We start from the raw sequence: 13607 nt of genomic DNA, 5'->3' as shown, positions 1-13607 counted from the left end.
TTAAATTAACCCTAATTAAATAAATTTTAAGAATTTTTAATTACAAGTTAGAAAAATGCAATTGTTTTGCAAAAATTGCCCTGTTACAAGGCAAAATCTTTTATATATTGCCCTATAATTGTCTAATAATGATTATAGGGCAAAAATACTTGAGTAGCAAGCCTTTAGAACTTTTGATTTACACCTCGAATCAGTTTTGAAAAAGAATTTATGGAAAAAAGAAACACTTGAAGGCAAAAAAATGTTACATTTTTGCAAGATAAAAGTTAAAAAGTGTTCATAGAATTAATAAAAGTTGCAATAAAATCTGTAAAATAAGCTTATAAAAAATTAAAAAAACCTTTTTAATAATTAAATAAAGCAAGATTATAAAAACCCTGAAATCTAGTTTAAAACTTTTATATTCCTACAGGGTCATTTTAAACCCCCTTATGTCAATAAAGATTAATTCTGTTTATTGTGGCAATGTAAATAAAATGATCAAAAATCATCAAGAAACCATAAAAATATTAAACGTATATACAATTTAATAATTTAATATTTATTTTCTGTTCATAAAAAATAAATGAATAATGTGTCTGCAATTTAAATTGAATGAAAAGGCAACTTTATGATGACGTACAAAGAAATATTTTGAAATTAAAAAAACATTGTTATAAATATTTTATAGATTACAAGATTTTAAGTTTTAAGTTAAGTTGTTACTTGGTAACTGACAAATTTCTGTCAAATAAACAAAAATTTTTTCGCTGTTGATTTGTTTATTTCATCGGATCTAAAAGGGTTAATCTTCTAACCCTTAAAGAGTTAATTTTAGGTTACATTTTTTTTTAAACAAAACCATCAATATCATCAACAAACCATAAAATAAATTCTTTTAATTAATTCTTAAATAAATAAAAACAATACAATAAAATTTCTAAAAATATCAAAACAATAAGTTTTGAATCAAACAAAAAAATTAATAAATTAGAAGAAGGAAAAAATTAAATTAATTGAATATAAATTAGGTCAAAAACTTTTAAATGACCGCACTCACAAGAAATTATAGTAAACAAATGGCGCATTTTAATTTTTAAAAATTGAAAACTATTCAAATTAGAATATGTATGTTAAATAACTTTTTCTGAAATTTTATTGAATATTTTTTGATTTATTTTTTTTTTATTAATACTACCGATAGTTCCTCAATATGTTCATATGTTCTATAAAAATTGTCTTTAAGTAATAATTAAAAATCGGATCTAGTTCTAGTGAAACTTTCGACAGCAAGCGGCAACGCGTTTTACGCTTTTCAAACTTTTTGCGCTTTATAAGCTGCAAGTTATACAACACGCGTTATTTTGTGATGTTTGTAACACCCAAAAATATTGATCCTACACCCTTAAAGTATACCAATCGGCTCAGAATCACTTTCTGAGTCGATTTTTCCGTCTGTATGTCCACGTGAACCTTGTGTGCACTCTACAGGTCGCAATTTTTAAAATAATTTGATGAAATTTGTCACATACTCTTATTTTGACCCAAGGACTATTGAAAATGGTGAAAATCCATTATTTCGTTTAGAATAGATCTTTTTATAAAGTCCCCTTCAGAAAATGACCTAATGGTTAAAATTCACCTATATAACGATGATATTCTGCATAAATAACTGATGTAGACGTAAATCCATCTACCAAAATTTATAAGGATATGACCACATTAACCCCCTGCCTCCATATTACCCCCCATTTAGAAAATCACTTTTTTGTCAGAATTTCAGAATTAAGGTAAAAATTAAATTAAATACTTTGTTATTAAAACAATTATTAAAATTTGTTATATAATGGCTGTTGTAGTGTATCATATGGTCGGCCATGTCCGATTATAAATTCTTACTTGTTTTAAAAATCAAAATTTTAAGTTTTTGTATATTTTTGTAATATTTTTCTTTCACTGTTGGAGAAATTTATTTCATTTTAGTTTATTTTATTTTCATTCTACACAAAACAAAATACAACTCTGATCAGCTGCCGACGCGTCAAAAGTTGAAAGTTGCTGAACTTTTCGCGACAAACGCGCTACAAACTGCAGTGTGTAACTTGTTAAATTTAAATACACTATTTTAACTTTTTTTGACAGAAGCCTATAACGCGTTGTCGCGTACAACGCGTGTTGTGTACTTCCACCTTAAGATATGTTCGATAGTTAGGTAATATGTATGTCAAAAGAAAGAAACAAATGTTTTGTAAAAATTTCAAACTTTGACCTACTGTAACTAAGAGCTCTTGGAAGATCTCGTTGAAAAATTGTGTCTGATCTACTAACTTATAAGACTAACATTGGTGCAAATTTCATTCTGATCGGAAGACATCGCTTTGAAAAGTTTATTAGCTAGACATGAAATTCTCCATAATTATTATATATATGGAACTACTTTTCTTTAATAATTTTCAATTTTAATCAGTTAAAAAATTCAAAAAACCCAAATTGTATACCTCTAGATAATTTTATATTTTGTCTTGTCATATCTACAAGTATGTACATATAATTTGCCAACTAATGGCCAAAGTAGGAAAACAAAAACAAAACAATACTTTGACAAACAAAATTACTATCTTTAAACATCATTAATATTGATTAAATTTAAAATTGATTTGATTTGTTTACCATACAAACACACACAGATTGCTTGATTTTTAACTATAACTAATGATTTGTGATTTTCCGTTTCAATTCCTACTTATATTGATGATATGTATTTATGTATGTATGTGTGTATCAATTTCTTCCGGTTCATAAATGAAAAGGATATGCAGACAGACCATTACATATATTTTGTATATTTAAATTAATGCTCTCTGTCGGTTAAATCTATAAGTATGTTTGTAAAATGAAGAAGTTTTTATAGGTTATTTCCGTATTTGTTTATCATGGTATTGTTTTATTTATTTTTTTTTTTTTAATATTCAATTGAAAATATTTAAATCTTAGAAATTTAAATAATAAAAACCATTAAATCAGTATTTTTTTATATTTTTGCTTTCCCCCATGCCTCTCTATATAAAAAAATTCTTATTTGAATATTTTGTTTTGTTTTTTTCTCTTCTCTAGTTAAGGGTATTGTTGTTGCTGTCGTTACAGTAATATTTACACAAGCAATTATTATTGTTATTGTAATATGTGTGGACATAAAGAGAAATAAACATATTTACAATTTTAAGTATATGGTGGGCTTGTAAGTATGTATGTAAATTTGTAAATACGTACGTGTAAGTATGTATGTATGTATGTATAAAGCTAATCAGCTGCTTGATTTGTTTCTTTATTATTTATTTTTTTTACTACTCTTCTATTTCTGCTTCTTTATATTATTATTATATTCTCATCTTTTATTGTTATTAACTAGATGAGTACAATGTACGGGAGTGTGTATATATTTCTAAGTAGTTGCTGTCTAGCTGGCCCATTTGGCTCGGTGGTATTAAATTATTGTTGTTGTTGCTCTCTATTGCCTTTTGTTCGCCTTTTATAAATTAATTTTGTTTTTTATTTTTTTCATTGATAATTTTTTCAGTTTAAATGTTTATTTTTTTTTGCTTCATTTGGTGACATGCACTCACTCATTCACTCACTTACTCACTCACTTACTCACTCACTGGGCGCACATGTACACAAACACACGTTTACATATGTATGCACAGTGTATATTTTTTATTCATTTGTTGTTGTTGTACATATACATAAAATGAATCGTGATGCACCACTATCGCGCACCAGGTATGCATAAATTTATGTGCTACGAAACAGAATTTTTCCTTAACTTCCAATTTACTTGCCACTTTTTTTTGAAAATTTTCTTAAAATTGCATTAATTTTTTTGTATTAAATGGTCATTCACACACATAATTTACTACTCTACTTCTTTTGTAGATTTCTTTCCAAAAATGTACATTTTTTATTTGTTTAATAATCATCAAAAAACACTTTATTGTAGAGTATTTAATTTATTTCTTTGTTTATTTTTCTTTCAACTGATTTCCACAAAAGTCTGAACGAGCGTTTCCTAAGCGGAAAACACAACCTTCACGTACGAAATGCAAAAACGCACTGAACGAAACATTTACTGTTTCGTGCTCAATTTTACCACCCGAACCGAGTCAAGTTAACAATGTGTTAAGTTAACAAGAGCATTTTATTTTACTTAGTAGTGGGGGGTACATAATGGGAACAGAACATTAATTAACGTAGTTTATTGTTTGAATTTGAAAATAATTTTCAATAATTTATATATGAAAAGTTTAATGAAAATTTAACACGAAAATATAAGAGGAAATTAATTAATTAAAAGCAAATAAATGTAAAAGTATTTAATATAATAAATGGAAAGCATTAACTTTTAACACAAAGAACTTTTAGAAAATTATTAAAGTATATTAAGGGCCAGTCCTAAATTTTTACTATATCACTTCCAATATTAATACATATTTAAATTCCTCAAAATTTTTCCTAACCGTTCCAGTGGTTTATGTAAAATAGAATAAAATTTCAAATCATAACTCCACCTATCGTATAAATTTTGAACTTACATTATTAAAGACGAAAGTTCGAAAAGACGTTAAAAAGTGATTACTTCCCTGCACTGAGGTTGCGTATAAGTGATATTTAAAGCTTTTAATTCGTTATTTTCTCTCTCAAATTACTTTCTGAGAAAATGTTTTTTTTTGTAATAATTGTTTTCTAAGATAAAAACTAGTTTTTAAATGAAAATTTTGTGTTTTGATGAAGATTTTTTTTAAGAAAAATTAGCTCCCTATTATTCAAAAAAGTATTTGATAATTAGTAAAAAAAAGCTAAACTTAAAAAATATATTTTAAAAAAATATATCTATATTTTTTTTCTTAATGAAAAATTTTCTTTTTAATGTTAATTTTGTCGTGAACAGTTCTTCTTTAAGATATTCTGGTGAAATCAGCTGATTTTTGTATAAATAGAAACCTGATTGTAATCACAAAATACAAAATTATTATTGTTGAAAGCTGGTTGTTTAATAACAATTTCTTTTAGAAAAATGTTGCGACTTAAAAGCCAAATTTAAATATTTTAAACGGCATAAACGTCTTTAATACAATTTTCAATACCACTATCACATATTAAAAAAAAAAAAAAATAATAATAATAAACAAATATCATTGGAGTTCGGCTACTAAACTTACATTTACTCATGGTAGCCTTTAATCTACTTATATATTTATATTTCTGAAGAATTTTTCTTTGTTTCTGTATAACATTAATTTATCATATAGAATTTGTGTAAGATTTATGTTGTATGTAAAAAAATTGTTTTATAATTTTAATTCTGTTTATTGGAAGTTGAAGTCGATTCCCTCACTACGTATCAGTTGTTCTGGGGTTTTGACCATTCGGCGCTCAAGATCAAATGATCGTAACCGTGACCATTAAGGATTTCAATAGCAGCAGCGGCATCTTTGCGTTGGCGGAAATGAACGTAGGCGAAACCTTTACAGAGGCCGGTATTCTTATCGCGGGCCAAATACATTTTGGTATGTTGTCCAATACGTTTGATAAGCTCTTCAAGATCTTGTTCGGTCATAGATTCAGATAAATTGGAAATACGAATAGCAGCGGTATCATCACGTCCACGCATACCCATACCACCTTTTTGGCTGTCTTTAAGGAATGGAGGTACATATTTGCCAGGTTTGGGTGCTTCTGTAACAGCGGTGGCGGCAGCAGTTGCTTTCTTTTCCATAAGATTGGTGTCCATAGCGGTACCCTTGTATGGACAGTAGACGGACCAATGCTCACCATTACAAATACGACACTTGGCAATATTTTTGCTCAAATCCAACAAGGGATCATTTGTCTTCTCCTCTTCCTTGGTGTTGAGAATTTGCATAAAGATTTCTTCAGCCACAATGGTAGTTTGTGAGTTGGGTCCAGCCTTATCGTTCTTGGATTCGCCGAATTTGGCCCAGGTGCGACGGAGGGCAACTGTTTTGGGCACAACTTGCTTGGAAATTTTATATGTACGCACTACTTTAACTTTCTTGTCATCCTTGTCGTACTTGTACTCTGTGACGTATTTGAAACCATTTTCAATTACTTCGGTAGGTGGTGGCAGACCACCGTAATCTAACTCAACCTCATCGGCCCATGAAGATTTAATTGTATCAACGCCTGGCATCTACACACAAATTTCACAAAAAGATAATAGTTAGTAATGTTGGACACACTTTGACAACAATTTTCACACTTTACCTTTAATTTTAATTAGTATTTTGCACAAAAATATGAAAATTTTCTATACGCCACGAGTTAAGCAAATTCAACGCAAATTATGAAAAGAAAATGTCAAATAATTCTCTGTATTACGGCGGCGGCTATTTAAGCAAAACGGCGTAGGTGTCTTTATTGTCAAAGAGAAATAGTAAAAAACAGGGTTGTATTTTGGTGCAATGGTGGTGAAAATTACCATGGTGAATTTACAACCAGAAAACTGAAGATTTTTTAATTTCATTGTAATAAATAATTTCATTCTATAATAGAGTATTGAAATTCGCGAAATAATAAAAACTTTATATTTATTAACTAAAATTCCAGATAAGGATTAAGAAAGTTTTTCAATATTATTTTCATTATTGCATTGAAATATAAATTTTAATTCTAAATTTTAAAAGTAACATTTTAATGAGGTATTTTCTATTTGATGTAAAGATACGGTACAATTTTAATGTAAATTTTAGTGAAAGCTGTAGTGATTTTGGAAAAAAAAACTGTATTCACACATACATTATATTAATATTACCTTCGTATTCATTGGAAAACTCCGGACCTTCAAAACCAGGTAGTAAAATATTTAATCCATTAAAAAATTATTTTAGGCATGTTTTTTAACGTGTATTTTGCTTAAATTTTCATAACATTCAGCTTTTGTATTTATTTCAATATATCTGACATTTCACAAAATCACCTTTGTTATTATTATTTGTTTCAGAATTGTGAAAAATTTCATTTAGTATAGACAGAAAAACAAACTAAACAAGTTAATTAAGAAAATCGTAGTAAAACAGTGTTTAAAAATGAAACAAAAAATTGATATCGATGAAGATGTATCCTCTATATGTGAATCAACAGTAAGTCGAAAGAAATACGCAAAATTCTTAGTTACTAAACAATTTCCTATTTAGGCATCACTGACGGAAGGATGCAGACTCTCGGTGCGAATGCATAAAACAGACGATTGGCCTTTAGCAGAAATCGTTAGTATAAAGGACCATGATGGCAAAAGACAATTTTATGTCCATTATGTTGATTGTAAGTTTTTAAAGCAAATAAATATTCAATTTAATTGATTTTATAATAAACATTCTTTTCAGTTAATAAGCGCTTGGACGAATGGGTGACGGAAGAAGATTTAGACACAAGAAAAGTACAATTTCCTCGCAGAGATGGTACACAGACGGGCGCCAGTACTGGTGTCACCACTCCTAAGAAACATCTTTCAATAGCTGGTAGTGTTTCACGCCCGACATCGCCACAACCTGCTGGTGGTGAAATGGTCAATGGAAATGCTGTACTGGCGGCAGCACTACAGAAAAAAATAAACAGAAAAAGAAAAGTAAATTCTGTTGCAGTGCCATTAAAGGAGGATGTAGTTCCTAAGAAAGATTGTAATGTTTTACAGATCAATTCCACACCTTTGCCTTTGTCAGCACCACCAGTGGTAGCGGCAGCAGCTGCGGCCACTGAATCCTCACCTGCCACTTTACCAGTGACCACAAATGAAGAAGGTTCGCAGGATGGTAAAAATGGTACTCCCAGACAATCAGGTAGTATGGTCACTATACATCAGGATGATGTAGTGACACGTATGAAAAATATTGAAATGATAGAATTGGGTAAACACCGTATTAAACCTTGGTATTTTTCCCCATATCCCCAGGTTAGTTTTTTATAGTTTTTTGTATTTTATTTCGCTGTATCTTCATGTAAGGAATTTCAGGAATTGTGCCAAATGCCCTGCATCTATATCTGTGAATTTTGTTTGAAATATCGTAAGAGTCGCAAGTGCCTGGAAAGACATTTGGTGAAATGTAATCTACGACACCCACCCGGTAATGAAATTTATCGCAAGAATACCATATCATTTTTTGAAATTGATGGGCGAAAAAATAAAGTGTACGCCCAGAATCTATGTTTACTGGCTAAACTTTTTCTGGACCACAAAACGTTGTACTATGACACCGATCCCTTTTTATTTTATGTAATGACGGAATACGACAATCGAGGCTTTCATATAGTGGGCTACTTCTCAAAGGAAAAAGAGAGTACAGAAGATTACAATGTGGCTTGTATTTTAACCATGCCTCCTTACCAGCGTAAAGGCTATGGAAAATTACTTATAGAATTCAGCTATGAATTATCAAAATTTGAGGGTAAAACTGGTTCTCCCGAAAAGCCTTTATCAGATTTGGGTTTACTATCGTACCGCTCCTACTGGGCGCAAACAATATTGGAGATATTTATCAGTCAAAAGCCCACAAATGATGGAGAAAAGCCGACCATAACAATCAAGTAAGTGGTAGAGTAAATTAAGTGAGCAAAAAATATTAATTTGTTATTCTTTCGAAGTGATATTTGTGAAGTAACTTCCATCAAAAAAGAAGATGTTATTTCTACCCTGCAGAATTTGAATCTTATAAACTATTACAAGGGTCAATACATAGTTTGCATTAATCGTGATACTATAGATCAACACAAAAAGGCCATGGACAAGAGAAAAATACGCATAGATTCAAAAGCTCTACATTGGACTCCTAAAGACTGGTCCAAACGTTCCAAGTGGTAATTGCTATTTTTTTTCTCACCTTCCTTAAACCAACCTTCTCATTTACTTGTGTAGTCTAATTCATGCATTTTTTGTTTTTCTTTATTTTTTTTTTTTCATTATTAGAATTGAATGTGTAGAAAGAACCTCAAGATACTTCCCCCACACAGAAATAAACTTAAAAAATAATAAGATACGAATAAATAAATGCACTGCAGTATTGCGGAGAGTTGTCCAACACTCTAGCCAGTTACTGCATATAATTAACATAAAATTGTTTATTTTAATAGTCGTTTTGATCATATTCCTTCAAAAGTTTTGGGTAGTTTAACATATCCAGAGTGTCGACAAAATGATCCAGGCCCTGTATGGTACATTTTTCCAAAGATATTTCTATAGCTTCTATGGAATACTGTATGGCATCGGTAGCGTTTTGAAGATCTACTAATTCCGAACGACGAATAGGTAGATTTTTGTATTTTTCCACTTGCTGCAACATTTCCTTAAAATGTTCCAAGTCAGGAGTGCTAATGTAATCGGTAGCACTACCACTGCTTAATTTTTCTTTAATACTATTAGCGTCCGCGCGAGCTGCAGCAGTAGGTAATTCAATTAACTCATTGCGCAGTAAAACTTTACGTGTGCAGGCCAATTTCACTAAAGTAGCACATTTGGCCACCAAAGTGAAATACTTGTGACGACGTTCTTCAAAAATTTTGAGAGCTTCTTCAACATTTTGCTTCAGAATAATTTCATTGTCTCGGTTGCGTTTTAAAGTTTCCAAGTTGAGTAGTAAGTTTATCTCTTCCAACACCTTAGTTGAAGAATTTCCATTATTAGAACTGCCACTAGCGATGTTGATGCTGCTCAAGGATTTTGATTTAGTGGGTGTGCCAGGCTTGAAATTTGGACGACTTTTTGTTGGTGTAGATGGTTTTATAAATGTAGACATATTTTCTTAATTATTTTAAAATTCTATAAAATTGTTTAAATTATTTCCTGCTTGTTAAAACATTTGTTTGAAGATGCAAAAAATTAATTCACTGGAGTTTAAAAGTTGGCAATGCGACAGTTGGGAAATTTTTCTACACCGAAAGAAAAAACTTTTGAGAAGGAAGTTGTGAGAAAAAATCAAGATGAATAAATATATTATGAAATCTGTGGCATGCTTAAATTAAAATCTCAGAATACCCAGAAAATACATTATTAAAAGAAAAATAGCTCTTTATATAAAATCCGTGATAGTTATATTGAGGAGTTCCATAACTGTTTATTGTAATTAAGAATCTTCTATTTAAGATTCGTTAAATTGTACAGCATCGCCTTGGATGTGACCAAAGTATATTAATAAAGTAGCGACATCTCTTGTTGTACAACAACATCTACAACAACCACATATATTTTGTTTTTGGAATAATTTAAGATTGTGTCAAAATAAAATTTCCTTGAACAACAATGTGAACAAAACATAAATAAAAAATATTACTTTTAAGTTAAAAATATTAACAATTTAATTATATTATTATATATTATACAATTTATTACACTTTTAAACTACTTTAAACCCACTTTTAATTCACTTTTTCAACTTTTCACAAATTTTAACAAATAGCAAAACACAATTTAAAAATGGCGACGTAAACAATGTTAACAATTTTCAAAACAAACTTTGACAACTTTCTTCATTTATCTAGTTTAAAAAAAATAGTCAGCTGTTCAAGTGATGCTACTTTATTAATATACTTTGGATGTGACTTTTTTTCTAAGTATACTTTACTTTTGTTTTATGACTATCAATCTGGCATCTCTTTCACTCAACAACACGTGTTGACATTCAACATTGTTGTTATTCATTGTGCAGAAAAGAAGAAAAATTATTATTTTTACTTAAAATAAATAAAGAATTAAATTTTTTAATATAAAAAATGGGTCGTAAAAATAAATCTAATCCTTTTGCTGCCAAAAAACGTCAAAAGCGCCAGAACGTAAGTGAATTTTTAACAAAAAATTAAAATTTGTTTACATGACCCTTTGTTTTAAAACTAGGCTGAAGAAGGGAAGCCGGAACGCCGCGCAGAACCCTATCCAGATATTGTACGCGATAATCCAGCCTTTATTAAATACTATAATGTACAAAATATATGTGCCGATGAGCAGGAGTGGGAAAAGTTTTTGTTGGCCATACGTGACAATTTACCGGCGACTTTCAGAGTGACCGGTTTCAAAGGGGAAGCTAAGGCCTTATTAGATATTATACAAACTGAATTGTTTACTGAATATGTTAAAGGTGTAGCAGAGTTACGTGGTAAACCCGTAGAGGAAGTCGAACGTCCTCTTTGTCTTCCATGGTATCCTAATGGCATGGCCTATCAATTGGATTTGACTCGCAAGGATATCCGTCGTTCAGAACCCTTGTATCGTCTGCACAATTTCCTTATTAACGAAACAAATGCTGGCGCTATAAGTCGTCAAGAAGCTGTATCTATGATACCGCCTCTTGTTTTGGATGTTAAACCTACAGACAAAGTTTTGGATATGTGTGCTGCTCCTGGCTCCAAAACTGCTCAATTAATTGAGGCTTTACATGCTGAACCAGAAAAGTATAAAATCCCACCAGGTTTTGTGTTGGCTAACGACGTAGATAATAATCGTTGTTATATGTTGGTGCATCAGGCCAAACGTTTGAATTCTCCCTGTTTTGTGGTGACTAATCATGATAGTGCCTTCTTCCCCAATTTGTTGGTATGTTTAGAAAGTATATATTGTGGGAGAAGAATTATTAAACATTTTCGTTTGCTTTTAGAAAACTGAAGCAGATGGTTCTAAATCCATTTTGAAATTCGATAAAATTTTGTGTGATGTACCCTGTTCTGGTGATGGCACTTTGCGCAAAAATCCTGATATTTGGTTAAAATGGAATCTGGCACAAGCTTATAATTTACATGGGTATTTATAGTTGTTATTTTAAATTTTACTTAAAAATAAATTTCAATGAAATTGTTTATCTGTCTAGCATACAATACCGCATTACCAGAAGGGGTGCTGAAATGCTTGAGGTAGGCGGTCGTTTGGTTTATTCCACTTGTTCGTTAAACCCCATAGAAAATGAAGCAGTATTGCAACGCATTATTGCTGACTCTAAAGGAGCTCTTGAAATTGTCGATGCTTCCCATTTGGTGCCTGGTTTAAAATATAAACCTGGCATGACAGAATGGAAATTGGCTTCCAAAGAAGTAGATGAAATCTATAGCAGTTTTGAAGAAGTACCAGAAAAATATCACACTGTCATTAGACCCAACATGTTCCCCATGCCCAAAGAAGAAATTGAAAAATTGGGTTTGGAAAAATGGTAAGTTTTTTATTTGTATTCTTTGTAAGTTTAAAGTAAGTTTACTAATATTTGCTGGTAAAGCATACGTGTATTGCCACATTTGCAGGATTCTGGTGGTTTCTTTGTAGCTGTTTTGCACAAAAAGTCTCAATTGCCTTTCGAGAAAAATGATGTTAAAGATTTGTTGGAAAAACCCAAACCTGAAGTTAAACTGGACGAAAATGGCCAACCCATTGAAGAAAAATCTGTTCCCTGGGGTCCCCAACGTAAGCGTAGACGTCTACATGGCTATAAAGAAGATCCCTATGTATTCTTCGAAGAAAATGATGCTGACTGGGAAGAAATTAAACAATTTTATGATTTAGATGAGTCGCTAAACAAACGTTGTTTACTTACCAGATGTATAACAGAGAAAAAGAAAAATATTTATTATTGCTCTGATTTGATAAGAGATTTGGTATTATTAAATGAAAATAATATTAAGATAATCAATACCGGAGTTAAATCCTTTGTGCGTTGTGAAAATCGTCACACCCAACATCCTTTCCGTTTGGCGCAGGAAGGTTTGCAGACTACAAATGCGTTTGTAGGTGACAGCCGTAGAATACAAGTGGAAAAAGAAGATTTAATATTGCAACTTAACTGTACAGATCCCACCAAACCTCCCTCGACAAACGAACTTAAAGAAGCCACACAGAAAAGGTGTAAAGAATTAAGTAAGTTTTCTTGTAAAACTAAATATATATAATGAAATAAGTTATTAAATATTTTTTATGTATTTCCTTAGGTGTTGGCAGTTGTATTATTAAATATGTAGATGAACGTTTTACTTTGTATATAGTGGGTTGGCGTGGTACTTCCAGTCTTCGTGCTTATGTCGACAGCAATGAAACTTTACATATTTTACGTTTATTGGGTGCTGATCTTAGTAAATTTGGTAAGTCAAGTCATTTTTAAGTTTTTTATTTTATCTTATAGTTATTTTTTGTGTTTTTTTTTTTTTTCAAAAGAGGTTAATAAATATGAAAAGGCTAGAGAAGCAGCAGCTGCTTTAGCAGAAGCTTCTGCTTTAACCGCTGCTGCAGCTGAAGACACTTTAAAAGAGGTTGAACAAAATATGACCCCCATGGAAACAAATGAAACTGAAGAAAACGCTACAAACGAATAAGTAAAGTTTATAATTTTAAATATAAATGAATGTAGGTGTATACATTTAGAAGGTCGTAAGATATACATAATTTTAAATGTTTTGACTCAAAAACTAATTTTTAAACGAGCCTTATGTTTATTTCAATTTTTTAATCTAAGAAGCGTAAATAAAATATAATCTTTAATTTTTCGGTAATTTTTCAAAATTTTTTGTAAATATGTGAGTATTTCGAATTAAAAAATGCGTGTTTTTTAATCATCTTTTTCAGTTTCATTTTTCATTATTTTTCACAAAAT

The 13607-nt window shown here is 30.5% G+C and overlaps 5 protein-coding genes and 1 long non-coding RNA gene across 8 annotated transcripts in view; 3 read left to right on the top strand and 3 right to left on the bottom strand.

Moving 5' to 3' along the window:
• Positions 1-4097, bottom strand: part of LOC119602269 (high affinity cGMP-specific 3',5'-cyclic phosphodiesterase 9A) — a 130552-nt gene extending 126455 nt beyond the window's left edge. The window contains exon 1 of the mRNA XM_037953698.1: positions 3627-4097. The gene's annotated coding sequence lies outside the window, so the exon portion shown is untranslated. The remainder of the gene's footprint in view (positions 1-3626) is intronic.
• The window catches only part of LOC119602341, a 195030-nt gene extending 190887 nt beyond the window's left edge, over positions 1-4143 (top strand). Inside the window, exons 6-7 of the long non-coding RNA XR_005231334.1 lie at positions 3094-3225; positions 4030-4143. This is a non-coding gene — a long non-coding RNA (uncharacterized LOC119602341). The remainder of the gene's footprint in view (positions 1-3093; positions 3226-4029) is intronic.
• A 1028-nt stretch (positions 4144-5171) lies between these two features.
• On the bottom strand, positions 5172-6404 carry LOC119602320 (eukaryotic translation initiation factor 3 subunit G-1). Its single transcript, XM_037953763.1, has 2 exons — positions 6262-6404; positions 5172-6187 (listed from the first exon to the last, which is right to left on the bottom strand). Exon 2 carries the CDS (start codon positions 6185-6187, stop codon positions 5378-5380), a length of 810 nt encoding a protein of 269 aa, XP_037809691.1. The 5' UTR covers positions 6262-6404; the 3' UTR covers positions 5172-5377.
• Positions 6405-6997: 593 nt separating this feature from the next.
• On the top strand, positions 6998-9104 carry LOC119602296 (histone acetyltransferase Tip60). Of its 3 annotated transcripts, none has more exons than XM_037953728.1 (6): positions 6998-7136; positions 7191-7317; positions 7380-7945; positions 7997-8577; positions 8635-8847; positions 8957-9104. In XM_037953728.1, coding segments are annotated over exons 1-6 (1542 nt in total). In that variant the 5' UTR covers positions 6998-7082; the 3' UTR covers positions 8958-9104. The 3 variants fall into 3 exon arrangements, with proteins under 3 accessions (XP_037809656.1, XP_037809668.1, XP_037809661.1); XM_037953740.1 differs by lacking the exon at positions 8957-9104 and having other exon boundaries at positions 7380-7621; positions 7688-7945; positions 8635-8851; XM_037953733.1 differs by lacking the exon at positions 8957-9104 and having other exon boundaries at positions 8006-8577; positions 8635-8851.
• LOC119602329 lies at positions 8915-9921 on the bottom strand. The gene has a single exon (XM_037953773.1). The coding sequence runs from the start codon at positions 9780-9782 to the stop codon at positions 9114-9116; it is 669 nt and encodes a 222-aa protein (XP_037809701.1). The 5' UTR covers positions 9783-9921; the 3' UTR covers positions 8915-9113.
• A 689-nt stretch (positions 9922-10610) lies between these two features.
• LOC119602108 (tRNA (cytosine(34)-C(5))-methyltransferase) lies at positions 10611-13495 on the top strand. Its single transcript, XM_037953453.1, has 7 exons — positions 10611-10815; positions 10877-11572; positions 11634-11776; positions 11844-12179; positions 12243-12877; positions 12949-13098; positions 13172-13495. Exons 1-7 carry the CDS (start codon positions 10756-10758, stop codon positions 13327-13329), a joined length of 2178 nt encoding a protein of 725 aa, XP_037809381.1. The 5' UTR covers positions 10611-10755; the 3' UTR covers positions 13330-13495.
• Positions 13496-13607: the final 112 nt, after the last annotated feature.

This window comes from Lucilia sericata, unplaced genomic scaffold (assembly GCF_015586225.1).
Source record: "Lucilia sericata isolate MDLA Ls3-8-SP2 unplaced genomic scaffold, ASM1558622v1 Contig000006F_arrow, whole genome shotgun sequence".
Classification (NCBI taxonomy): domain Eukaryota; kingdom Metazoa; phylum Arthropoda; class Insecta; order Diptera; family Calliphoridae; genus Lucilia; species Lucilia sericata.
The sequence above is the reverse complement of the archived record's forward strand: the minus strand, read 5'-3'. Positions and strand labels throughout refer to the sequence as shown.